At 55.0% G+C, this 26886-nt stretch overlaps 2 protein-coding genes across 8 annotated transcripts in view; both read right to left on the bottom strand.

The window, feature by feature from the left end:
* Positions 1 to 1363: 1363 nt before the first annotated feature.
* On the bottom strand, positions 1364 to 4606 carry KCNJ11 (potassium inwardly rectifying channel subfamily J member 11). The gene has a single exon (XM_005661104.4). It carries the CDS (start codon positions 3658 to 3660, stop codon positions 2494 to 2496), a length of 1167 nt encoding a protein of 388 aa, XP_005661161.1. The 5' UTR covers positions 3661 to 4606; the 3' UTR covers positions 1364 to 2493.
* Positions 4607 to 7087: 2481 nt separating this feature from the next.
* ABCC8 (ATP binding cassette subfamily C member 8) overlaps positions 7088 to 26886 on the bottom strand; it is an 88453-nt gene continuing 68654 nt past the window's right edge. For 4 of the 7 annotated variants that reach the window (XM_005661102.4, XM_085011833.1, XM_085011832.1 and 1 more), the window contains exons 23-39: positions 25011 to 25136; positions 24013 to 24112; positions 23547 to 23788; positions 23284 to 23450; positions 22162 to 22231; positions 21529 to 21686; positions 18566 to 18658; positions 13442 to 13544; positions 12775 to 12888; positions 11834 to 11954; positions 11556 to 11686; positions 10293 to 10371; positions 10002 to 10110; positions 9528 to 9631; positions 8349 to 8482; positions 7833 to 7895; positions 7088 to 7327 (exon numbers count right to left, since the gene is read on the bottom strand). In XM_005661102.4, coding sequence (XP_005661159.3) covers positions 7190 to 7327; positions 7833 to 7895; positions 8349 to 8482; positions 9528 to 9631; positions 10002 to 10110; positions 10293 to 10371; positions 11556 to 11686; positions 11834 to 11954; positions 12775 to 12888; positions 13442 to 13544; positions 18566 to 18658; positions 21529 to 21686; positions 22162 to 22231; positions 23284 to 23450; positions 23547 to 23788; positions 24013 to 24112; positions 25011 to 25136 — 2052 coding nt within the window. In that variant the 3' untranslated portion in view covers positions 7088 to 7189. Of the gene's footprint in view, positions 7346 to 7832; positions 7896 to 8344; positions 8483 to 9527; positions 9632 to 10001; positions 10111 to 10292; positions 10372 to 11555; positions 11687 to 11833; positions 11955 to 12774; positions 12889 to 13441; positions 13545 to 16434; positions 16581 to 17830; positions 18659 to 21528; positions 21687 to 22161; positions 22232 to 23283; positions 23451 to 23546; positions 23789 to 24012; positions 24113 to 25010; positions 25137 to 26886 lie in introns of those variants that run through there. The other 3 variants (XM_085011835.1, XM_085011836.1, XR_014837240.1) reach the window with 2 other exon arrangements.

The following is a 26886-nucleotide window of genomic DNA, read 5'->3' as shown; positions in this document are numbered from 1 at the left end:
AAGTGAAGGGACCATCACTTCCCAGAAGAATCAGGGAAGGCTTCAAGGAGGCATCATTTGGTCTGAATTTCTCTGGATTTCAACAAGCAGAGATGAGGCTTGGACAGTCCAGGCAGAGGGAGTAACATAAGCAAAAGCTCCAAGGTAGGAAGGACAAGGTTGTACGTAGGGAGGGGATCCTGAGACTGCCAGAGGGACGGGTGCTGGCACAGGGTCCTGGCCAGAGAACAGGAAGGGTGGGGAGCAGGCAAGGCCTGAGATGACTGGTTAGGGTCTAGCCTTGACCAGAAGGTGATAGGGAACTGCCAGAGGCACTTGCCATTGCGAGGTGGGTGGAGGGGAATGACATCTTTTAATAAGACCACTCTGGTGGCTACATGGAAGATGGACTGTGGAGGGTGAGATGGAGACGAGAAGCCCAGGTAACAGGTGCTGCCATAGCCCCTACATCAGGGTCTGAGCTTGGAGGGGGCACTGTGTTAAGACAGGAAGAGAGACCCATCACCAGGGGACATATAACAGCACCTTCTCTCCATATTCTCTTGTCTCACCATGTGGCTGATTCCACAGCAGTCACGACAGTTAACTTTTATTGAGCGCTTGTTATCAATGAGACTCTGAAAGCACAGGCAGAGGCTTTTCACTTCCTCCCACAACAATTCTACGAGGTAGGGACTGTCAGTCTCCCCACTTTTTTCTTTCTTTTTTTTTAGGGCCACATTCATGGCATATGGAAGTTCCCAGGCTAGGGGTCAAATCAGAGCTACAGCTGCCAGCCTACACCACAGCCACATCAACATGGGGTCTGAACCTCATCTGCGACCTACACCACAGCTCACGGCAACACCGGATCCTTAACCCAATGAGTGAGGCCAGGGATCGAACCCGCATCCTCATGGATACTAGTTGGATTTGTTTCTGCTGCGCCACAATGAGAACTCCTAGTGTCCCTACTTTATAGATGTGGCACCTGGGGCACAGAGAAGTTATGGGACCAAGGTCTTAGAACTAGAGCCAGGATATCAACCCAAGCAGTTGTTTTGAGAGCTAACACTCCAATTGCCACACCAATGCGCATAACATCAGTGCCTCTCTCCTGGAGCCCCCCAGCTTTCCAGCAGCTTCCTGGGAGTGGAGGCAGGGCCCATGGCTATATGCCTGAGGGGTGCCCAGTTGAGATGGTCAGATAGGCTGGTAGGGTTGGGCTACTGGAGGCAGAAAGGGAACGTCTCTGACCTGAGGGAAGAGGGCCAGCCGAGGTTCCTTTCCTGGCCTCCCGGCTGGGGTCCATGGCACCTCTGAAACGTGGACTGGCCACAGTCGGCCCCTGCCCTCCCTGCCCACCAGCAAGAATAGCCCAGAGTTTAGGTCACGAAGGGGGAGGCTTTATTGACAACAGAGAAGTCAGAATTCTGGGCAAGTACACACAGCACTGCTCCAAGAGTCCGGCTTGGGGTCAAGCCCGTCAGGATCAAGGGCTTCTTTGCCTCAGGGACCTCGCCTACCCCCATCATCCTGAGCCTTCCGATGTCTCCTTTTTCAGCAACCCAAAGACCCTCCACGGCCACCCTCTGGACAATGTGGGTGGCAATCATGGGTGGGGAGCCAGGACCAGAATATGGTTGGAGGCTTGCCAAGTGTGGTGGGCCCAGGTCTCTCCTCTCTTTCAGCTTAGCATGCCAGGGTCTGCCCTGGCCCGCCCCAGTCTCCCAGGGTGGGGGACAGAATGGGAGCAGGCAGGTGCAGCAGCCTTAGCCCATCATACCCATTGAAGAAGCTGCGGGGACAGGGGCAAATGGCAGGGCACAGAGGCCCATCTCCTGTTCCCTGTGCCTGAGCAGAGCTCAGCAAGCTGAGCCTCCTGTGCCATTTCCTCCCTGCCTGAGCCTGCCCCGTGGAAAGGAGCCCTGTCAGCCTCAGCCTGTCCCAGTGTAGGTGTCACATCTCTAAGACTCCAGCTGGCCTGTGCTCCCTCGTTGACTGCCCTCCCCAGCAGGCTGGACCCACCCTTTCATCCATCACTTTTTCAGGCAACAAGGAGGGCCGGGTCCTGACCACAGGCATCTCTTGGGGCTACGGACACAGCAGCAGGCCCCATATCTGGGGACTGTCCTTCCCCAGCCACCAGCTCAGCTTGCGGCCAGTTAGTCGTGGGGGCCCAGGACTAGATGGAGACTTGGCTGTAGGGTCTGACACTTCCCACAGATTCCCCCAGACTGGGGCAGGGGTAAGGGGACAAGCCAGTCCTGAGTTGGGGCTGGGAGGAGCAGGGACAAAAATAACTCAGGACAGGCTCCCGCTGAGGCCAGAAATAGAATAGTGACAAGTGCCTTGCAACACCCTGGGCGAGCAGCAGGCGGGGAGGCTGAGCTGAGGAGGGCCCAGCCTCACACCAGGTCCCGGCCGGCCAAGGGGCCCACATCACGTCCGCTCTACATACCATGCCACACTGCCGTGAGCACACATGCGGAGGGGGGCCCAGGGGAGCAGGGCTCAGGACAGGGACTCTGGAGAGATGCTGAACTTGGGCTTGGCCTTGGTCACGGCCATGCTGCGCTTGCGCAGGGGCCCACGGGTGAGGGTCAGGACGTCCAGCAGGCTGGGGTCCTCATCGAGCTGGCGGGCCGAGCAGAGCGGTGTGGGCACCTTGATGGTGTTGCCGAACTTGGAGTAGTCCACGGTGTAGCGGCCGTCCTCCTCGGCCACGATGGGTACGAAGCGCTGGCCCCACAGGATCTCGTCGGCCAGGTAGGAGGTGCGGGCCTGGGTGGTGATGCCTGTGGTTTCCACCACTCCTTCCAGGATGACAATGATCTCAAGGTCCTGATGGTGGTGCAGGTCACAGGGTGCCAGGTCGTAGAGCGGGCTCTTGGCGTCAATGATGTGGTAGATGATGAGGGGAGCCACCAGGAAGATGTTATTGCCGCCCACACCGTTCTCCATGGGGATGTCCACCTGGTGGAGGGGTACCACCTCGCCCTCAGGGCTGGTGGTCTTGCGCACCACCTGCATGTGGATGGTGGCGCTGATGATCATGCTCTTGCGGAGGTCACCCACCCGCAGCATGAAGCAGAGGCGGCCGTGGCGCACGGCGATGACCGCATGCTTGCTGAAGATGAGGGTTTCCGCCCGCCGGTGGGCCTGCGCAGTCTTCATGAAGATGCAGCCGAGCATGATGGCGTTGATCATGAGCCCCACGATGTTCTGCACAATGAGGATCAGGATGGCCAGAGGGCACTCCTCGGTCACCATGCGCCCGCCAAAACCAATGGTCACCTGGACCTCGATGGAGAAAAGGAAGGCAGATGAGAAGGAGTGGATGCTGGTGACGCAGGGCACAGAGGCGCCCTCGCCTGGGGCCAGGTCACCGTGGGCGAAGGCGATGAGCCACCAGACCATGGCAAAGAGCAGCCAGCTGCACAGGAAGGACATGGTGAAGATGAGCAGCGTGTATGGCCACTTGAGGTCCACCAGCGTGGTGAATACGTCCTGCAGGAAACGGCCCTGCTCCCGAATGTTCTTGTGGGCCACATTGCAGTTGCCGTTCTTGGACACGAAGCGGGCCCTCCGCTCGCGGGCACGGTACCGGGGCTCTGTGGGGTCCTCTGCCAGCCGCGTCAGCACATACTCCTCGGGGATGATGCCCTTGCGGGACAGCATGGCTCCAGCGACCACCAGGGAGAGGCCTCCCCCATGGGGGAGGGGCAGCCCCCTGACAGAGCCTAGGACTTACTGTGGGGTTCCCTCCCTGGGACCACCCTCAGTCTGCACTGGCCTCACTTCTGAGATGCCTCCCCAACCAGACTCATTATCACCTCCACCTGATCCCTGCTTCACTTCATACCAGTCTCACACCTCAGCCCACCTGCCCACTGCCTAGCGTACCCCCACTCTGCCTGTTCCCCACCTGGCGCCGGGTCCCAGCTCAGCTCTCCTCCCCCGCAGCTAACTACCCCTGGGCGAATCCCTAGGACCCCTTCTCCCCTCCCTGCTTTCCTTCTCACCTCACCTACCCCACCTGAGAACAGCACGCCTCTGGATCTCACCAACTGACCAGACCTCACACAATCCCCACCGTGTCTCCCGCCTCACCCATTTCTGTCCCAGGCTCCCTTCCAAGCTCCAGTTTCATACCGTCTCATCTCCAGGGTTGTTCCCTCTTTCCTACCCCACCCCCCCGTAGCGCTCTCGCCGCTCTTCGGATCCCCCGCCAGCTCTCGTCCTCTCGGTCTCTTTGGGACCCTGAGCCCTCCAGAGTCACCACCCGACCCAGCTGCACTTCAGATCCCCTTGCCCCCAGCGCGACCTGGCGGGGCTCACTCCGAGCCGCGGCCTCCCGGCTCCTCGCCGGCCGCACGCACGCCGGCGCCGCGCTCCGTCCCTGCCCCGCCCGCCCGTCGCCGCGGCACCTGCTCCTGCTCCTCAAACCGCAGTTGTCGTCTCCCCGCCCCCTCCTGCCGCCCGAGCGCTCGTGGCGGGCCGTCCTCCCGTCCGAATGTCGGTCAGTCGGTCCGCGGAGACCGACCTGTGCTGGGTGGGATATAAGATTGAAGACACCGGGCGCCCGAGGCGTGGCGTAGGGGCCGGGGGCCGCCAGGGGGAGCCCAACCCATTCCTGGGCTGGAGGGCGGGCGGGCACAGGCGCAAGCCCCGCCTCCCGCCATTCACCTTCCCATCACCTTCCTTCTCCCGGCTCCCAGTCCGGCTTTGGGACTTTTCCCAATCAGATGGACCGAAGAAGGTCGTCCATCCCATACGCGAGGAAATTAGGGCGAGGCGAGGTGGGGCGGGGGCATGAGGAGAGTGGTGACCCGCCTACCCAGCCTTGGAAACGAAGCCCTGCCGCCTGCTCTCAGTTTTCCCTTCCTCAGTTGGGTCAACACCCGCCTGCACTTTGCGGGTTTCCAGCGAAAGGAGGTACTGAGGGGCTGTGTCACCAACCTGGTGACTGCGGATGATAGGGTGGCCCAAGGACTTCTCAACTGATCGCTTCTTTTCTTTGGAGATGCTCTTAATCTTTTCTGAGTTACGGATCCTTTGAGAATCTGATGAAAGCCACACATTAACCTCCCCAGAAAAAAAGAAAAAAAAAAAAAAAAAAAGGACCTTAGTAAGTGTAGAAACAAAGTTTTAATACCCACTACTGAGAATACTGGATGCCGCAGCCCAGAAACCTGGGTAGTTGCATCTTCTGAATCATGACCCACACTTCCAATCCCACCCCTGTATTTTAAAGAGGCTTTGAGTCACTTGCTTTGCAATTCCTTACATCTGCAGCCAGATTCCTTCTACCTTAGGCTGGAGGCACCTGGGTTTGAGGGGCTGTGTTCAGGCTGGTTTAGGCACTGGGGGTCCCAGGCTCGGCCTGAACGGGAGTGGTGTTTCTACTTCAGGCATCAGCCTAGGGTTGTTCTGTGGCTTGGGCTCCCTCTACTACTTATGGTAAGTATGGTCTTGGGATAAATTACCAGAGATATAGTGCTTCAGGTGGGGAGGAGAAAACAGGTTGAGTAGGGAGCTCAAGGAGACAGAGTCACATAGGAAACTTCTGGGGTAACTACAGCTGTTCAGCCATCAGAAAAAGAATCTTGGAAAGCCTTCCCAGGGAGTTTGGGAAACCCCTGGGGTCCAAGGATGATGGACTGGTCGTTTTGTGTGGGCCAAAGTATAGAACCAGTGTAGACACCGAGTGGAACAGAAGTAGGCTTTGTTCTTACATATGAAAGAGTTAGTTCTAATGACCAGGGATGACTCACATCTGTGGGGTATCCAAATCAAAGCTGGCCAACCATCAGGGGTGCTATAGAGGGGTTGGTCTGAGATGGCCTTGGGCATCTCTGCAAGACTTCAGTGTGGGCCATGCCATGCCTCAGTGCCCATGCTTCTTCCCTTCAATCCCTTGGTGGGGGGAAGGAGGGTTGGTGGAATCCTCTTCTCCCTCCTCAGGCTCTGCTTCTTGGAGGCCCAACAGTGGAGGGGGCGGCTTGGCCCCCAGAGACATCTCCGAGCTAGAAAGGCTAGGACTTGCCTCAAGGTGTGGCCTCAAGGCCTCAGCTGTTCCTTGCTTCACCCTTTCCACCTAAAGCCCCCCACCTAAAGAGCTCAGCCTCCTCCTGCTCTGCTCCTCATACTCGTCTCCCCCCAACTCTCTACTTGTCAGGTCCATTGCTCTCTCGAAAACCTTCTCCAATTCCCCTTTGGGTGTAGTCTTGTCCTGGCATTCAAGACTCTCTGATCTTATTCCTCCTCCCACTGTGGGCCCTTTTCTCTATCTCTCTGCTTGTCTAATTCCCACCCTTCCCATGCCCAACCTAAATTCTGCCTCTCCCAGGCAGCCAGCCAGGCCTCACACAACTCTCCCTCCTGAGCTCCTCTGACTCCTGGAACAAGCAGAAAGCTCTGCTGGGCCCCTCTCCAATGACTGGTGGGCTTTCCTTATGTTATATGATTCTGAGCACCTTGCAAGCAAGAGGGTTGCAGGCCCATGTCTCCTAGGTCCGCACCTCAGGGCCAAGTACAGCCAGTACTGAAGGCAACATGTAAATGATATCAAAATGATATGTAAATGAGCACCTTCCATTTCTTGGCTGAGGACAGGTGTGCACTCCTGTTTCATGATGCACATAGGACTCTGAGAGCAGCTATAGGGGGGTTTTATACCCCCCCAGTGCTTGGGCCTCAGCATCTCCCAGTCACCACCTGGCTGACTTGTGCTATATGTACTGTGGTTTCTCCCTCTTCTGAATGTCCCTGTACATGGGATGGAGATGGGGACATGTGATTCAGGCCTAGCCAGTGCAGCCCTCTGACCACAGTGATTGGGTGGGAGTGGGATGGGATCCAAGTTGGTCCATTGAGATTTGCTCCCAAGATTTTGGCTGGAACTATTGGGAAAGAGTGTCTCTTTTTTGGAGGGCTATAAGCCGAAGGTGCTAATGCCCATCTATGGGGAAGGGAGAAGAAGATGGAACCCATCACCCCTGATGTCAAACACCTGGATCCATCCATGCCTGAAGTAGTACACCTCCTGGTTCCACTGGACCCACAGCCTGCCCTAGTCCCTTTCCACCAGACCCACGGCCTCCAGTAGGAAATAACCCATCTCTTTATTTACAAGTGATTTATAGTTAGAAAACCCAGGCAGGAGGTGGGGGCAGGGTGGGGCATGGGATGGCCCTCGGGCGGTGGGTCACTTGTCTGCACGGACAAAAGAGGCGAAGACGCTGTCCTTCTGGCTCAGGAGCTTCTCGGGCTTGTCAAACTCGAGGATGGCGCCACGCTTCAGGACAATCACCAGGTCAGCACTCAGGATGGTGTGCACGCGGTGCTGGGTGGGCAGGAGGGGCTGTCAGGGTGGCGGGGACAGGGCTGGGGCAGTTGAGGGCATCCCTCCTGCACTTGGACGAGGAGTCATGTGGCCAGGATGTTCTTTCTCTGTGGTGACGGCCCTTTCCTGGGGCGACTCCAAGCCCTCCATCTGCTAATGCCACCCTCTCCCTCACCGAGACTTAGCTCTGCCCCCACCTCCAGGCTTCAAGACTCAGAGATCCACCAAGGCCCCCATCTCCCATTTGCTCTGGGAAAGGGGTGGGCCTTGGAACCTAGAGACAGCAGGGAGGTTTGAGGGGGGTGCAGGTGCAAAGCCTCCTACACCCCAGATCCTGCAATCCAGGCTCCCCGAAGCCCGCCAGACCCCTTGCCCTGCACTGCTCCATGGTCTTCTTGCGGTTACCAGGCACAGGTGAGCCCAGACGCTGCTCTCTGATTGACAGCCTCAGAGGGCAGCCCTCTCTCTGGGTGTCCCCCCCACACCCCCTCAGGGGGCTCCTTACCGCGATGGTGACCACAGTGCGGTCTGCAAAGGCCGTCATCACCACCTTCTGGAGGATGTTTTCCTGCCAGGTGGGAGCAGCAGCTGTTGGCTCACCTGCCCAGTTGGTGCCGATGGGCCTGGCTTTGGGGATGTGGGGCCCAGGTTTGTGGCCCAGCACCCACGTGACCCCCACCCCCCGGCTCTAATCCTCACAAGACCAAGCAGGTTCCCAGGATTCAGGAGCTGGACTCAGCCTGTTGGGTGGTTGGCTGTGTGCATGTGTGCGTCCTGAGTGTGTCTGAGTGTGCTGTCTGGTAGGGGATGGATGTGAGGTCTGTGGGTCCGTGTGCACCTTGTGTGTATGGCTGCTATGTATGCCCTGATACTACCTGGAGTCAGCCGTTCACCTTTTCTGTCCCAAATGACCCTTGATGTTAAAAGCAACTTGAACTTCAGGACTACTTTGTGCAAACTTCTCCCTAATACCCCTGGAAACTCCCAAGACCCCCAGCCCATGGGGGCACCCAGCACTGACCGTGGCCATGTCAATGGAAGCCGTGGCTTCATCCATGATGAAGATGCTGGTTTTCCTCACGAAGGCCCGGGCCAGGCAGAACAGCTGCCTCTGGCCCTGGCTGAAGTTCTCCCCACCTTCCGTGATGATGGCATCTGAAAACAGCCCCCAGGGAAGCAGGGCAGGGCTGAGTTCTTTTTTTTTTTTTTTTTTTTTTTTTCCTTTCTCATCTTTTTGCCTTTTCTCGAGCCACTCCCACGGCATATGGAGGTTCCCAGGCTAGGGGTCTAATCAGAGCCATAGCCACCGGCCTACACCAGAGCCACAGCAACACAGGATCCGAGGCACATCTGTGACCCACACCACAGCTCACGGCAATGCTGGATCCTTAACCCACTGAACAAGGCCAAGGATCGAACCCGAAACCTCATGGTTCTTAGTCAGTTTCGTTAACCACTGCGCCACGACGGGAACCCCTGAGTCTATCCTGTGTTGTGAGTTTAGTGGATGGTGTGGCTTCGGAGTGTCAAGAAACGGGTGTACAGGAGCAAATATGTAAGTATGCATGTGGGTGCCGGTGTGTGCAGGGTTGCTGCACCTTTACACAACGCAGGTGCCATCTGCAGGAGTCACAAGGAGAAGAGCGCCCCCTGGAATTATGCGTGGCTGTGACCCTGGGCGGTTCTGGAGGGAGCATGTCACGGAATGTATAGGTGCTGCTTGTGTGGGAGTCTTGGTGGGGAGATAGTCTAAAGTCAAGGCTTGGCTGGCCCCCTACTGCCCCAGGGGCTGCAGCAGAAACATCAGGGCTCTGCTGACCTCCGGGATGGGGACAGGGTCTTCCCAGTAGCCTTGCTGAGCGACTTGAGCCTGTGACCCTGCCTGGTCAGTCTTTTCCTTCCTCAGGGCAGAACTGGGTAGGCAAGTGGACAGGGAGACCAGGGCTGAATATACTTGTCACATACTTGGGAAGTGACTAGTATCCTGCAGGAGGGGCCAGATCCTGAACGGACCAGGTGTGTGACCTATGACAAGTCCTTTGACCTCTCTGAGCTCCTGCATGGTGAGAAGTAGAACTTATTGGTCTCTGGGGTCCTGCCAGATCCTAGACTCAAAACTCTGGGCAAAGCTAAGACATGGGTGTGAGTTTTCCCTCCCCAGCCCCTACAGGTACCCAACCAGTGCTCAGCTAGTAGTTACCAAGGCCCCCCGGCAGCGCCTTCACCACCAGCTTCAGCTGGGCTATCTCCAGGGCCTCCCACAGCGTGCTGTCAGAGCACTTCTTCTCTGGGTCCAGGTTAAATCTGGAGGGTGACACAGAAAGCCCTCAGGGAGGGGACCAGTGTCCTGGCTCCATCCGCGGGGGACATGCAGAGGGTTAAGGCTGGTGAAGGGTTCAGTGAGAGAGAACTGGTTGACTTGGGGGCTTGGCTGGGAGGAGCAGCAAGGTGGCAGTGGGTGAAGGAAAGCATCCCAGGCTGAGGGGTGGGGGACCCCTCCCAGGGTCTGTCCAGGCCTCACAGGGAAGCGAAATGCATGAGGGTGAAGCACCGAAGAACCAGCGCCAGACCTAGTGCCCACGGAGGCTCCTGGCCTCGCCCACCCCTCCTCTCCAGGCCCCAGATCGGGAGGAGTGGGGCGGGGTCTGGTGGGATGTGGGGTGCTGCAGCTCACCGGATGGTGCCGCTGAAGAGGACGGGGTCCTGCAGGATGATGGAGAGGCGCGAGCGCAGGGTGTGCAGAGGCAGTTTGGCAATGTCGATGCCGTCGATGATAATGCGTCCTGTGTGCACAGTGTCACAGGTGGGGCACCAAGGACTGGGGAGTCCGTGATGCTGGGGATAGGGTCTGCCTGGGACGTGGGTCTCAACGAGGATGCGGGGGGAGGCAGTGATGGCTCAGCCTCCTGTGATGTCTGACCGCACCCTTGCCTGAGGACTCCTCTGGTGGCTTCATCCAACTCACCTTCGAACATGTCCACCATGCGGAAGAAGGCGAGAGAGAAGGAGGACTTCCCACTGCCCGTGCGACCACAGATCCCAATCTGGAAAGAGAGGAGCAGGTACACTGTGGCACCCGGGGTGGCTGGGAGCATCTAGTGCTGGCTCTGGACTGTGCAGATGTGGGAGGGCCCAGTATCTCTTCTGGCCCTGGCTTTCTGACCAGCTTCTGTTTAGCCAGGGCTGGGCCCCAGGGTTGGACTTGTTTCCTGCAGTGGGTCTAGAGGGGGCTCCCACTTGCTTGGCTGTGCTGGTACATGGCTGCAGGGGAGCCAGGCACACGGGTGTCTCTCTATGTGACTGTGTGTGGTGGGAGGGCATAGAGTAGCTGAGTGTGGTCTTCATGGGTGCCCCACCTTAAACTGGAGTTGCCTCTGATTCCTTTGCTTCCTGGCTCATGGGTACCAACAGGAACCTCAGCAAGGGACCATTTCAGAGACAGAGACAGAGGTGGTGATATAGTGATACAGAAGGATGGGAGAGGGAGTTCCTGTGTGGCTCAGCGGAAACGAATCTGACTAGGACCCGTGAGGATCGATCCCTGGCCTTGCTCAGTGGGTTAAGGATCCGGCATTGTTGTGAGCTGCGGTGCAGGCCACAGATAGCTCAGATCTGGTGTGGCTGTGGCTGTGGCGGTGGCATAGGCCAGCGGCTACAGCTTGATTTGACCCCTAACCTGGGAACCTCCATATGCCGTGGGTGCAGTCCTAAAGACAAAAAAAAAAAAAAAAAAAAAAAAAAAAAAAAAAAAACAAGGATGGGAGAGGTGGAGACAAATGGGAAGAGCCAAAGGCAAGGACAGAAGTACATCTAAAGGCCAGAGATGGTGAGATGAACAGCCACAGACAATGACAAAGTGGGAGAGACAGACACAAAGAGATAGGAGGGGGGCAGTGTCAGAGCAGAGGGGGAGTAGGGATGGAGTCGGTCAGAGTGGGATCAGAGTGTCAGACAGGGGCTCCCTCCCCAGGAGAGGGCAGCCTCGCCCCTTGCCCCAGGACCCTGCTCAGAAGCTTGGGGGCCAGGGTCCTGAGAGAGCCCCTGACCATTTGAAGGGGGCCCCTGACAAAGCCCCCTCTAAGCCTAGGGAGCCTGGGGTGTCTAGTTCCTTGGTGGGTGAGTGAGGGCAGCAGGAGAAGGGGAGAGGGAGGGAGAGGGAGGTGGGCTTCGCCTTGTCACTGTGAGGGGCCCTGTGGCTGTCCAGCCCACTGCCCTCCCCTCCCCTGACCTTCTGTCCTGGGGAGATGAGGGCATTGACATGCTTCAGCACCGGCTTCAGGGAGCTGTCGTAGCGCACACTCAGGTTCTGGATCTGGATCTTCCCTTGGTCCGGCCAGTTCTTCGGGATCAGCGATGGTGCTGGGGGCCGGGCTGGGGGTCAGCCAGGCATGGGCCACAGCTGGCGTCCAGGAGTGGCCCCCTACCCCCCGGCTCCTCGGGCCCCCATCAACCCAAACACACATCCTCTCTGGGTCCTTTCCCCAGAAGTCCTCCTGCGCCCCTCACCCAGCAGCCCCTCGTAGCTCTCGGCTTCAGTTTTCAGGAGCCCGTGGATGCGCTTCACTGCCCCCAGCTGGATCTCCATGTCCGCCAGATTCCTCACCATCCAGTTGAGGTAGTTGGACACCTGTGGACAGTAAGTCGGTCAATGATCACTTGGTCCTGTCCCTGGCCACTAGGATGGCTCTTCCTCTTCTTTTTTTTTTTTTTTTTTTTTTTTTTTTTTTTTTTGTCTTTTGTCCTTTTAGGGCAGCACCAGCGGCATATGGAGGTTTCCAGGCTAAGGGTCTAATTGAAGCTGTACAGCCTACACCACAGCCTCAGCAACACCAGATCCGAGCCACGTCTGTGACCTACACCATAGCTCACGGCAACACCAGATCCTTAACCCACTGAGCAACACCAGGGATCGAATCCGCAACCTTATGGTTCCTAGTCGGATTCGTTTCCACTGTTCCACAACGGGAACTGCCAGGATGGCCCTTCTTTTATTTTAAAATTTTTAAATTTACAATGTGTCAATTTCTGCTGTACAGCAAAGCGACCCAGTCATATATCTAGATACATTCTTTTCCTCATATTCTATCATGTTCTATCCCAAATGAGTGGCTATAGTTCCCTGTGCTATATAGCAGGTAGGTCCACACTGCCTATCCATTCTAAATGTAATAGTTTGCATCTATGGGATGGCCCTTTTTAGAGCCGAGGCTGCTTTTTGCTGCTCACAATTGGCTGATCAGGGGGCCCTCCTGGAGGCTTGGGGGTTACAGGCCCTGGGCAAAGGGGCAGAGACCTGCAGTAAACCCTCCTCCCCACACGGTCCCACTGGCATCAGACTCAATGTAGCCTGGGGTAGGGCCTGGGAGTCTCTCAGTGGAGGAGGGTGCTCTGGGATTCTCTGGGTGCTGATGGCTGCCCCTGCCCCTGCCCTGCCTGCTGCCACTCACCATTAGAGCATAGGTGAGGCCCAGGCCCACCAGGCCGGCAGAGAGCTCCCTGTGCAGGGAGTTGGAGATGGAGGTCACGGCTGCGATGAGGACCACACATGCACCGATGTACTCCTGCAGAGGGAGTGGAGCTGGCCTGCGCCCTCAGGGCTTGAAGTCCCAGCACCCCCCACCCAGCTCCTTCCCTGCATAGAGCAGCTCAGCTGAGACTCAGCCCAGTCCCGCCACACACACACACATCATCAGACACACACGGGAGCACATGGAGGCTGGAGCCCAGGAGACGACATGTGCACATAGCTTATGCTCCCCGAGCCCCAGCCACCTGCACACGGCCGCACACGCACGTCTCACCAGCTGGCTCACACGTGTTGTGTCCTATGACCCACTTCAGACACACATTTGTCATAGCTAAACACACAGCTGTTCTCACTCTTGGCATACGCCTCAGACGCACAAGCCTCCAGGCAGGGACACAAGGAAGGGGGGCTCAGGTCAGACACAGAGAGGACCACCATGGTTGGGAGAAGCAAGAGGGCTCGGCGCCCACCCGTGTGCACATGAGCTGGTAACCATCCTCTCTTCCGACCCTCGGGTCCCCGCTTGGCCCCTGCGCTGGCTCCACAGCCCTATAGGACCCCCCTGTCCCAGGGGAGGAGGCACTTGCCATGCGGACTTCTAGCCACCTGTTGGCGGCCGTGAGGAAGAGGGAGGCAATGTTGTTGGAGTCCGTGTATTCAAGGAGCTTCTGCTGGAACCTGGCCTCGTACCTGGTGGGAGGGTGAGGAGGGCGAGGGGGAATATTCTCAGTCCACACAGCCCCCAGTGCTCTCCTCGCCTATGGAGGGGGCTGCCTGAGCCTCGTTAGCCCCCAGATGTGCCCCTTCTGCCACCTTATATGTACCATTTCCCCCCCACCCCCGAATGCCTTTCCAGCTCCTTTCTGTTCATTCAAACCCATCAAGAGTGCCACCTCCTTCAAACTCTTGTTTTCATCTCAAGACCTGTTCTCCTCTGCGGGGCTGCCCCGTTACAATAAAGGGCGCCTCCATCCACCCCGTTGCTCAGACCGGAACCCTAGGAATCATCTGGATTCATAGCCAATTCCTCATCCTCCTATTTCCACCTCCAGTATAGCCCTTGCCTCTGCCTGCCTCCCTCCTGCTTGCTGCCTACTGCAAACTCACTTGAGCCATTGCATCAGCTTCCTAATAGGTCTATTGCTATTTCCCTATAGACCGTTCTCCGCACAGCAGGCAGCATCATCTTTCTAAATCATAAATCGCATCCTCTCTCTGCTGCTGCTTCAAATATCAATGACTTTCAGGATGAAGAATCACCTCCTCGCCAGAAGCCGGGGTGAGCCAGCTCCTGCCAACCTCACCAGCCTCCGTCCATGCCACAAATTCCCATGCTCACTGTGTTGTCGCCACAGGCATTACAGCAAAGTAGTTTATTACTTTGCTTGCCTTTTGTCAGTTTTGTGACAATGCCACGTTCTTCCCTACCCCAAGGCCTTCGCACATGCTGTTCCTTCTTCCTGGAATGCTTTTTTCTTTGCTCTTCCCAAGGTCGACTCCTCTCATTCTTCAGGCTTTACCTTAAATGGCACCTCCTCCGATCGGCCTTTCCCGGCCTATTGTTCTTCTTCTCTGCAGCCTGATTGTTTCACACTCTTTGCTCATAGATTAGTTTTTCTAGCTGATTATGGTCTGTCTCTCTCACTAGACTGTAAACTCCATGAGGATGGAGACCATGGCTGTTTTGTTCACCAGTGTATGCCCAGCACCTGGCACTGGGCATACACTGGTGAATTAAATTTAATAAATTGTTAGTAAATTTAATTAGTAAATTTAGCTAGTAAATTTTTTTCTACACCACAACCACAGCAACACCAGATCCAAGCCACATCTATGACCTATACCACAGCTCACGGCAATACCGGATCCTTAAGCCATGAAGCGAGGCCACGGATCAAACCCACATCCTCATGGGTATTAGTCGGATTCGTTTCCACTGCATACAACGGGAACTACAGTAAATGTTTGTTGAATGAATGAATAGACTCTCCCTGACCTTCTAAGGCAGATGGGATCTTTCTTTTCTTTTTTCTTTTTTGTCTTTTCTAGGGCCACTCCCGTGGCATATGGAGGTTCCCAGGCTAGGGATCTAATCAGAGCTGTTGCCGCCGGCCTACGCCAGAGCCACAGCAACACGGAACCGAGCTGCATCTGCAACCTACACCACAGCTCATGGCAACGCCAGCTCCTTAACCCACTGAACAAGGCCAGGGATCGAACCTGCAACCTCATGGTTCCTAGTCAGATTCATTAACCACTGTGCCACGATGGGAACTCCAGATGGGATGTTTCTGTACGAGGAACTCTGGAGGCTTCTTTCCTGCCACATGCCCTCATCACGCTCTCCTTTGCGTTACCTGGTATGGCTCTGCCTCTTCTCTCTGACTGGGCTGGGCTCCTGGCATCACTCTCCTTGGCCACCCCCTTGGACCTGGCTGGCTTGGGCCGGGCCTCAAGGAGGCGGCAAGAGGACCTGTTTGATGGCAGCTGAAGGGATGAATGAAAGCCATCTCAGCGTGGTCTCAGGCAAACAGCTGAGGAGACTTGGAGGGACTCAAGATGGATCTTGTTGGGTGTTTGCTTTTCACTTCCAGAAAGTGTTTGCTCTGGGTGGACTGCCTGTGTCTGAACCATGTGTTTGGGAAGAGCAAAGTGAGTCTCTGAGTTGTGAGAGGGTGTGACCGCCCAGCCATGGGGTAGGTGTGTGTGTGTGTGGAGGGGGGTGACGTGTCTGAGGGGAGTGTGAAACCATATGCCTGAGGGTTTGAGTGAGTGAGTGTTGAAGACCTGTCTGTGTGAGAGCACGTGTGGGTGACGGGAGTGTGGAGAGTGGGTGTGCCCGAGGGTGTGTGTGAGATGAGGCACTTTTGTGATGGGTGTGTGGCTGTGTGAAGGACATAGAAAGAGCCCCATCTTTGGGGCCGTGAAGACCCAGGTTAGAGTCTGAGTGTTACTATGATTGGCTGTGTCTCAGGACCAAGACTGTTTTCTCATCAGTAAAATGGGGATAGTAATAGTTCCTATATGGACTGAAACGGCCATTCAGTGTTGGGCACTCTTGAAACTTTTTTTTGGGGAAAAAGCAGGGCCTGCAGAAAAACCAGAAGGTGAGACAGGCCTGGGTTCCAAGCCCAGCACCAGCTCTCACTGTCTATGTAACCTCGGGCTGGTTACCCAGCCTCCTCTGTAGAACCTGGCTTCTCCTACCTGTGTCATGAGGCTCTTGAGAGGATTAAATGCAATAATCCACACATGTGCCTGGTACATAGTTAAGTGTACAACCAATAGATGGTCGTTAGCTCTCAGCAGGGCAGGCTGCCAGGCAAAAGCCAATGAATTCAACACATCCAGGGATGATTTAAAAAGTCCTTCAGTCAAATTGAAAAATCATCCACCCGGTCGGTGCAGGGTGAAGGGGGACTCTGGGTAGCAGTGTTTCTGGCTGACCACAGGCTTGCTCTGAGGCTGGCTGCAGGATGCTGCGATCCGCTCAGACCCTACTGAGGGCATCTGGCTCGCTCTAGGAAAGTCACAGACTCTCTCTGCCCCAGGAGCCGCCCAAAGGCCTCCAGGACATCAATTCTTTTTTTTTTTTTTGTCTTTTTGCCTTTTCTAGGGCCACTCCTGCAGCACATGGAGGTTCCCAGGCTAGGGGTCTAATTGGAGCCATAGCCACCAGCCAACGCCAGAGCCACAGCAACTCGGAATCTGAGCCGTGTCTGCGACCTACACCACAGCTCATGGTAACGCCAAATCCTTCACCCACTGAGCGAGGCCAGGGATCAAACCGCAACCTCATGGTTCCTAGTCGGATTCGTTAACCACTGAGCCACGACAGGAACTCCTCTTTTTGCCTTTTCTATGGCTGCTCCCATGGCATATGGAGGTTTCCAGGCTAGGGGTCTAATCAGAGCTGTTGCTCCCGGCCTACACCACAGCCACAGCAACGTGGGATCCAAGCCACATCTGCGACCCACACCACAGCTCACGGCAACGCCGGCTCCTTAACCCACTGATCGAACCGCAACCTCATGGTTCCTAGTCGGATTTGTTAACCACTGCACCACGATGGGAACTCCCAGGACATAAATTCTAAGAGGAACATTACCCAACTGAGAGTAGAGGCTAGACCCAGGAGTGCAGAGGGGCCTGGAAGTGGAAGGAACTGGGAAAGCTCAGGCTTGTGAGGAGGAGACTGGGAGGAAGGCCTGGAGTCACATCAAGCTCCAAGGCACTTCTGTGGGGAAGACAGCATAGGCTTGCATGGTGGCAGCAGATGCCTGGGGAGAAAAGCCACAGCCAGCGCAGAGCTCTGCTTTGCTGTACTCAGACAAGACCCCAGAGAGGACCTCCCATGGGCCCCAGATGCCTCACACGTGAATGGGGCTTGCCGTGCCGCACCAGGGCTGCAGCTGTACTCTGGGGATTGGAGGGAGGAGATGCAGGCTTTGCTGGACCCTCTGAGCTGATCCTTGAGCCTTAGTGTTAGTCCTGGACACAAGGTTAGGGTCACATGGTTACTGTCACACCCTGTGCAGCTGTGCCATCCTAAAAATAACCTGGAATCACTCTCTGGGTGAGGCTTAGAGACCAGAGCCCCATATCTGGGTCAGGGGGTCTCTGGCCTATCTGTCTGGAGGAGAGACACCGTTATACTTCAGACGGAGACTGAGGTGGGAAGCAACACTCCCTTCCATTCCCGAGGCAGCCTCAGATGTTCCTGTCAAGCTATAGTGCTGATGACACCTCCTCAGTGAAGCCTTCCATGACTGCTTCCCTTCTATGCTCCCACAGCCTGTGTCCCACTTTCTTTTCTTTCCTTCTTCTTCTTCTTCTTCTTTTTTATTTTTATTTTTTGCTTTTTAGGGTCGTACCCGTGGCATATGGAGGTTCCCAGGCTAGGGGTCGAATCGGAGCTGTAGCAGCTGGCCTACACCACAGTCACAGCAACGCAGGACCCAAGCTGAGTCTTCAACCTACATCACAGCTCATGGCAACGCCATATCCTTAACCCACTGAGTGAGGCCAGAGATCAAATCTTCGTCCTCATGGGTCCTAGTTGGGTTCATTAACCACTGAGCCACGATGGGAACTCCCCATTTTCTTTCAGAGTCTTTGTCACATGGGCTTGTCCTGGCCTGCTCAAAGCCTGGACTGTAAATACCTCCAGGGCAGAGGCTCATCTGACTCATCTCTGTGTTTTTAGTGCCTGGCATGAGACTTGGTGAACACTCAGTAAATGTTTGTTGAATGAACAAGCAAGTTCAAGTCTGGCCTTTGTGGGACCTTACCGAGAACCTACCTGAGAAATGAGATGAAGATTTCCATCTCGGGTTGCAGTGCAGAATGAATGAGCCTGGCACGGAAAATTCTCAGCATAGTGTTTGGCTCAATGAAAGACAGCCTCAGGGCGGGCCCACGAGATGTAAAGGCCTTTCCAGCACTGATTTGTGAGGAACTGTCTGAGCCTCCTCTCTTTCCTGTTCTGCCTTAGTTCACGGAGGCCCTGAGCTTGGCTCTAGGCCTGAGCTTCTCCCCCTTTGGATCACAGCTGGAGCCCAGGGGGCCTGACTCCTCAGGTGGACCCGCCTTGGGGCCTGAGGAGAGTCTGGAAGACATGCATCCTGAGCCTTCCTAAGTGGAGTCTTGAGAACTGAATGTCATGACCTGTGACCCTGGCTCCACACCACCCCCTGGGGTGAATCTGGTACCTGAAGGCCCGGATGGTGGTGAGGCCTTCCACTGTTTCGGCAAAGTGCGAGAGCAGTGGGAGCTGGGTGGTGTCGTCCAGCTGCTGCAGGTCCCTGTGGCGGGGCGGGGGGGGGGGGGGGGGAGAGCAGACCGAATGGTTAAAAAGACTGCCTGGGGCTCAGCCGGGGTCTGAATCCCACTCCATCCCCCACTGCTGTGGGGGTGAATGGCTTCACCTCTCTGGACCTCAGTTTCGGGCCTGTATAAGAGGGAAAACAAGGGTACCACCCATCCAGCAGTTGTGAGGACTGGATGAGCTCGTTTATGTAGGGGCTGAAGCAGAGCAGGAATGGTTACTGTAATCCCGGGCGTCACCCGCTCCTGTCTGCATCTGTCCCTTCTCTTTGCTGCCCCGCCTCACTCTGTGGTAAAGGCTCGGCGGGCAGCATTAGTTCCCTTTCACAGGCAAGCAACCTGCACCTTGGGACAGGAAGACCAAACTCCAAGCTTTCAGGCCCCTCCCCAGCAACCACAGGCCAGGCTTCGGCACATCACAGGCCAGGATCTAAAGAGCTCCTTGAGAGGGAGAGGCCTGTGGTTTCCATGGCAACAGAATGATGCCTGCTCCCCAGAGCTGCACCTTCGTAAGTGTATTAGTGCCCACGAGGCCAGGCCGGGATGCAGGAAGCAGCTTTCCTGGACAAATTGTCATCAGGGCCAAAATGGGTGTCAGGGGAACAGGGTGGTTTCTCTGGCAGAAGAAATGAACTTTGTAGAACAGCTTGCCTGTGTTTTAAAAAAGCCACTGTGATTTTGTGAATATCAGTGCATGATGTTCCTTGTGGGTACCCGGGATCATCCAGGCAAAAAGCCATTTATACAAATCTTGATCCTTGTGGGCTAGGTAATTGTGGCCAAAATGTGTCTAAATTTAATCATTATTACTGCCAATTAGCATTTTGACTCATGTCTAACCAACTCTGTGTACTTGGGAGAGGTGCCTTCTGACTTTCTGACCGAAACCCCTAGTAAGAAACACATTTCGGGAGTTCCCGTTGTGGCACAGTGGTTAACGAATCCGACTAGGAACCATGAGGTTGCGGGTTCGGTCCCTGCCCTTGCTCAGTGGGTTAACGATCCGGCATTGCCGTGAGCTGTGGTGTAGGTTGCAGACGCGGCTCGGATCCCGCGTTGCTGTGGCTCTGGCGTAGGCCGGTGGCTACAGCTCCAATTCAACCCCTAGCCTGGGAACCTCCATATGCCTCGGGAGCGGCCCAAGAAATAGCAATAACAACAACAACAAAAGACAAAAAAAAAAAAAAAAAAGAAACACATTTCACATCACAAATCAGTACACACCCACACATCAACACACCCATACACAACCCAAACAAAGGTTTCATGAAGCAAAGCTTCCTGCTGCTCTGCAAATACAGTCTGATCTTTTCTATTCTTTTTTCTTTTCTTTTCCTTTTTTTTTTTTTTTTGTCTTTTTGCTATTTCTTCGGCCACTCCCGAGGCTTATAGAGGTTCCCAGGCTAGGGGTCGAATCGGAGCTATAGCCACTGGCCTACGCCAGAGCCACAGCAATGCGGGACCCGAGCCGCGTCTGTGACCTACACCACAGCTCACGGCAACGCCGGATCATTAACCCACTGAGCAAGGGCAGGGACCGAACCTGCAACCTCATGGTTCCTAGTCGGATTCGTTAACCACTGCGCCACTGCGGGAACTCCTGATCTTTTCTATTCGATTTCATTAAAAAAAAAATACAGGTGGTCATTCATGATCTTGATTTCATGACCCACTGAGAGGTTGTAATTGACAGCTTGAGAAATCCTGGCTTAGAGATTATTTAAAATTGTCCCTCCACTTCTTTGAATCTAGGGGCTTAACAGAATCACTCCCAGAAAGAACCTCCTAAAGAACATTCTCAGAGACAATTTTGAGTAGGAAAGAGGCCTGTGTGGCTCCAAGGCTCGTGGAGGTGAATGTGATCAATGAGAAAGGCTGAGAGAGGCTCCCTCAAGGGAAGGCTTCCAGCCGTGCTCTGGACCCACGTTGGCTGCGAGGGCTGGTTTACCATAAGATCTCTCATATCAGGCACCTTCCGTTTTTTGGTTTTTTTTTTTTTTTTGTCTTTTTAGGGTTGTATGTGCAGCATATGGAGATTCCCAGGCTAGGGGTCAAATTGGAGCTGCAGCTGCCTGCCTACGCCACGGCCATAGGAACACGGGATCCGAGTGGGGTCTGTGACACTGGACCCCTGGCAATGCAGGATTCTTAATCCACTGAGCATGGCCAGAGACTGAACCCTCATCCTCATGGACACTCGTTGGGTTCGTTACTGCTGAGCCACAACGGAAACTCCAGGCACTCTCTGGTTTTATGCATCAGCAGTCAGCCTGGTCACTGGAATCATACAAACCTCCTGGGAAGCATTTTGTCAAAATGAACCAAGGGCATTAAACAGGAGCATACACCCTGACCTAGCAACTCCATACCTGAGCATATCACCCAAGGAAATAGTTCAGAGAGTCACAGCAGGAATGTGTGCTGACAGATGGCTACATTAGGATAGTGTGATATGAATATTTCTAATTTTCCATTTTTTGGGGGACATGACTGTATTGCTTTCATGATGATGATTTTTTTTTTGTCTTTTTAGGGCCGCGCCCATGGTATATGGAGGTTCCCAGGTTAGGGGCTGAATCAGAGCTATAGCCACCAGCCTAGCCACAGCCACAGCAACTTGGGATCTGCGACCTACACCAAAGCTCACGGCAATGCCAGATCCTTAACCCACTGAGCGAGGCCAGGGAGCAAACCTGTGTCCTCATGGATGCTAGTCAGATTCATTTCCACTGAGCCATGATGATGATTCTAATAAGAGTGTCAAAGCGCCCACTGCAAAGCACCTTCCATCCCTCACCTCCGCCCGCCCCCCCCCGCCCCCCCCTGCCACCGTAAGAGCTGCCGTCACCTGGATGCCACCCGGAAGTACTTCTGGATGAAGTAGCACACGACGGCCAGAGGCAAGAGGGCCACGAGGAACACAGGTGTGACATAGGAGATGACGGCCAGAGCTGAGACACAGAGCAGGGTGGAGCGGCTCAGGCACTCCAGCGTGGACGGGATGTGCTGAGGGTGGGGCGGGTGAGAGAGGGAGGGCAGTCTTGGTACTTCATCGGCATCAGGGTGTTACCTGCCCTCACGCTTTGCTGTCTTCCTTTATTACAGGCACGTCTTATCCCTGAGACCAGGAATTAGGGCTGTGTGTTCTCACCATCTATTATGACGGTAAATAAAGAACCCGGGCTAAATCCAAATGACTATTCTGCACAAAATCAGGCACCTTGGTTCAGATTATGCTGCAACATGAGCCAGAGTGGGCTGGGCTGGAAGCCAAAGCGATGTGATTTCTTTTAGCCTTATTGTGAGGGTCTCCCAGGGGAGGCCCCAGGCCCAGAGGCAGCATGATCATCAGATCAGGGGCCACTGGGTTCCCACCCAAGGCTCTGGTCACCCAGTCTGGAGAAGCCAGCATCAGACAGGAAAAGCTCCTGGGAGCCTGACCGCTCTCTGAACTGGGGAAATGGGTCTCTGTCCTGTGTACCTGGTCGATGGTGTTACAATCGGATGAAAATCTGTTCAGGATGCTTCCAAGAGGCGTGGTCTCAAAAAACCTAAGAGGCAACCAGAGGAAAAGTTACTCATCCGTTTATCCATGTCCTTCCTGTTTACCGAAGGAAGGTAGTTATTTGTTTTGTTTCAGTGTCTCTGAAGTCATCTGCAGGTCTGCCTTGCAGGTCTTAGACATCTGGCCTGTGTCCTTGAGAATTTCCACAACCACCCAAAGGGGTGCTGGCCCCTTCCTAGCCTCTCTGACCCTCAGCCCACGTGTGACCACGGCCACCGTTCTCAGTTGCTCGCTCACCCTGACTCACTCAGCAGCTGTCCTCCTGGTGACACAGAGTTCTTTCCAGAGGGACAACCTTCCCGGGGGTGGGGGGCAGGGTCCAGGGGACAGCCTGTTGGCTGGCTGACCCTGCAAGGCCATACCCGCTGTGACCCGGGTGAACGAGCCCAGCCCTAAGCAGCGAGGTTCAGAACCACAGATCTGGGACAAAGAGCAAGTAAGTAAATTTGGAGGCTGTGACTTGGGGGCTGCAGAGCGCTCATGAGCCTGAAAAGTAGGGTCAGATGGGGCGGTATGGCCTTGAGGAGGGGCCAGAGAACCTGTTTGCCTGCTGTGTTTGTAAACCAAGTTGGCCAGCTAATGGGGCAGTGTTGGCTTTAAATCTCTTTCACACCAAACAGGCTGTGGGGTTTTGTCCATCCCATCACAGGAGATTAGAACAGCTACCTGTGGGGCCTTGGGGTCAGAACCTGCAGTACAGCTGAGCGAGGAGAGAGAGGCAGGGGAGGAGAGAGCCAAACCCTGCCCAGGGAGGGGAAACTAACATTAATGCAGTGCCTGCAGATGCTCTTTGAAGGGCTGTTGTGACAATTAGATGACCTAATCACATAAAATTCCTAGCACCGTGTCTGGCTGAGTAATGCCAGTTTCCCTCTGCTTTCTGCACCAAGGAGGGCACTTTTACCCACACCGTCAGTGTGAGTCACCAGCCCCCGAAGCCTGCTGGAGATTGCATATCCCCATGTTATAGATGGGACACCTGAGGCCCAGAGAACCGTGACTGGCCCACAGCCCCGCATGTCCAGGGGAGAGGGCTACCTCATGGGAGCCAGGATGATCTGGTTCAGCAGGCTGCGGTGCAGCCTCTTGGCTACCTTCAGACCCGTCCACTCTACTGTGACAGACGTGACAAGGCACAGCACGATGCCCAGGCTGCAGAGCACTGTGAACACCATGGCGTAGACGGTCCGGTCCAGGGAGCACTCCTGGGCGGGGCAGAGAATGAGGGGATTGGGGGGGGGGTGTCCATGCTTAGCCCTCCCCCGCTCCCCGCCCCCCAGCCCTGGGGCTGCCAGCCACACCTGGCTGAGGGAGCAATTCCTGGCCATGGGGTTCAGGGTCAGGGCGCTGTCTGTCCACTTGGCCAGCCAGTAGTCAATGGCCACCAAGACCATGTGCTTGAGCAGCTGGGAGAAGACGAGCAGCGAGAGGAGCAGGATGCCGGCGGAGGACAGGTACTTGGCGCAGGCCCGCCAGGGGATCTTGGCGCGCTGGTGCAGCACCGACGACAGGTTGTCCTCCTCCTCGCTCTCGGCCGCCTCCTCTGCAGGCGGTGAGAACCCTCCCTGTGGCTTCACCCTGCACCCTTCTGAGGGGGTCTGGGGGCTGCATCAGCCCCACTTATAGAAAGAAAGACTGAGGCACGCAGAGGGGAAGGGGCTTAATCAGAGGCACCCCATCTCACCACTCCCAGAGCCCCAGACCTTAGCCTCCTCACGGGTGGCCTGATCTCAGCCATGATTTCACTCCCAGTCCTACTGTCCTTACCTTCTTCCTCTTCCTCATCCTGCAGGAGGCCATCTCTTGAGGACATGGCCCGGGGCAGGCCCTGGGGTGGCTCTGTGGCTTTCCTCTCCATCACAGTCTCCTGCAAGACAGATGGGGCCTAGCCAGTGTCCTCAGGGTGTGAGGAAGGGACAAGGGAGGGTAGGAGGCAACCGCTTCCCAGGATCACCACTGTCAGCTTCCAGGTTGCCCTTGCCTGGGGGACAGTCCAGATGGACACATGTTGGCCTGCCAGAATTTACTCCTCCTTCATAAACTACTGGCACCAAAATTTCCCTGTGGAGGACTGCCCCTCCCCTCTTCTCAGTCTCTGTGATTCAGGTGGGGTGACTGACCCAGGATTGGTCAGTCCTCACGTTCCATATCCCTGACCACAATGACTTGTTCCAGGGTGGGCACCTGACCAAATTGGATCAATAAGAGCCAACCCTGGGACTTTTGCTAAACTATCATGAAAGGGGCACTCTCTTTCCAGCAGAGCTGTTGATCTGAGAGGATGGAAGCCTGGACTGCCAGGGGCCCTCACTGCAACCTTGAGAACGAAGCCACTGTGAGGGAGGCAGAGCCCATGGATGGGGAGAAACAGATTCCTGATGACACTGCTCGACTGCCTGGATCCATTTCCATCTGAAGCCATGGCATCGCTGGACTCGCCAATTTCATGAGCCAATAAATCCTTAACTCCCTCACCCCTATTTTTTTCCTTGCTTAGCCAGTTTGAGTTGATTATCTGAAACCTTGCAACTGAATGTTATCTGACTATCTCAGGAATAAGGGGAAGACATTCACCATGGCTCTGCTTTGGGCAGCTGGCACAGGTGCCGGCTCTCCTCTGGTAGAAGCGAATTCATGCCCGGCTCCCACATCTGTCCTTTGTAAGGGGGATTCTTGGGGCCAGTGAGGCCAGGAAGGCCTTTGTGAGTCCAGGTTCTAGCAGAAGCTTCCCCTCCTGGGCTACCTGGCTCCCAGGATATACCCACCTTCTCCAGCTCCTGATCCTGCCGGTTCATGAGGGTCTTCCAGTGCTCAAAGAGCTGGCACTCAGACCTCTGGAAGTCCTTGAGCGTGCCCTCCCTCTGGATGGTGCCGTCCTTCATAGCGATGATCTGGAAAGACAGAAACACGCCCAGCGGGAGGCTGGCTGGGAGGGGAGGGGGCGGAGGTCACACCCCCGCCTGACGGAGGGGTCTGAGATGGTTGTGCACAGGGTACCCATCCTTCCCCCGCCACAAAGGTCTCCCGCTTGCCCACTGTAGGGGATCAGTAGTGATAATCTACTCTTCCCAACACACTCCAGGATTTAGAGTCTGGTACATCTGGGGGTTGGGGGCCGGGGGAAAACTCCATGGTTGCCCAGTGGTCTACAGGAGGGTTTTTCTATTTTTATTTTTATTGTCTTTCTGTCTCTTTAGGGCTGCACCTGAGGCATATGGAGGTTCCCAGGCTAGGGGTCCAATCGGAGCTGTGGCCGCTGCCCTATGCCACAGCCATAGCCACAGCAACATGGGATCTGAGCCACGTCTGCAACCTATACCACAGCTCACGGCAACGCTGGATCCTTAACCACTGATCGAGGCCAGGGATCAACCCCGGGTCCTCATGGATGCTAATCCGGTTTGTTAACCACGGAGACACGACGGGAACTCCTATGGGAGGGTTTGCAGAGCAAATTACTACATCCTGGTCAACCTGTCTGGTTATCCCTAAGGACTCTAGCAGTGGCAGCTGTTTTCATACACTTAGTAAGCTAAAAGCACATTACCCACTGCTCCTCCTCTTGGCAAGTCTGATAGGTTCCACCACATATTTGTTTGTTTGTTTGTTTTGTCTTTTGTCTTTTTAGCGCTGCACTTGCAGGATATGGAGGTTCCCAGGCTAGGGGTCCAATCGGAGCTGTTGCTGCCGGCCTACACCACAGCCACAGCAACTCGGGATCTCAGCCGTGTCTGCAACCTACACCACAGCTCACGGCAACACAGGATCCTTAACCCACTGAGCGAGGCCAGGGATCGAACCTGAAACCTCATGACTCCTAGTCAGATTCGTTTCCTCTGCGCCATGACGGGAACTCCTCCACCGAATGTTTGAAAGCACCTGTTGGTCTAAGTGTGCATGTCCTCTTTAACAGTAAAACTATTTGATTCGAAGCCCTCAATGTTTCACACTCATATAGACCCATCATTAATTTAGAAACCCACCCCTGCTCTTCTTGTTCCCCATCCGCACCCCACACTGGGATTTAGCGATGGATGCCCAGGAGTGCTGCTCACTGATATTTCAAGGAACCAGACACCTCTGTGTCTTTTTTGAACTAAGGAATTCTCCCGAATTGTCTCACCTGAAAGGGTCATCACAGAAACACTGATACAAACCTGCACATATTTCAATAGCTTTAAAAAAATATATATATGAATTTTTTTTTCCTTTTTATAGTGGAGGGAGGATCTTACCACAATAGAAGGAAGACTTCTTTGGGGGGAATTAAGGCTTGTTTAGCACAGGCCTGAAGCTCAGAGAGGGCTTCAATTTTCAGAGGCAAATTTATCTAGGAGTCAGGCAAGGCCCATATTTCAAAAGTCAGATGATTTCCATCTTAAAAATGCAACGTTTCCAATTATTTGAAAAGTAACTATTGTCTATATGTTAAGGACTATGGGAATTTCATGGGATTTCACAAAAATTGCATCATATGGGTAATATCAAAGTTTCTATTACTGCTGGCATTGTTTGTTTCCATGTTTTCTGTCTGATCCTAACTTGAATCTGAAGCTCCAGGCAGCAGGAAGCTGGCACGCCCATTCAAATGGGCGCTCCCCAAGGCTAGGGTGGTGAGTCATTAAACCAGACAGGAAACAG

Source organism: Sus scrofa, chromosome 2 (assembly GCF_054392235.1).
Source record: "Sus scrofa isolate SSC_HxYL_T2T_F1_AM1 chromosome 2, Sscrofa_HxYL_maternal_Yorkshire_Landrace_v2.0, whole genome shotgun sequence".
Taxonomy (NCBI): Eukaryota; Metazoa; Chordata; class Mammalia; order Artiodactyla; family Suidae; genus Sus; species Sus scrofa.
This window is presented reverse-complemented; position numbering and strand designations above follow the sequence as displayed.

Bases quoted from the DNA above. Each gene is read 5' to 3' on its own strand.
- KCNJ11 (XM_005661104.4), bottom strand. From the start codon at position 3,660: ATGCTGTCCCGCAAGGGCATCATCCCCGAGGAGTATGTGCTGACGCGG.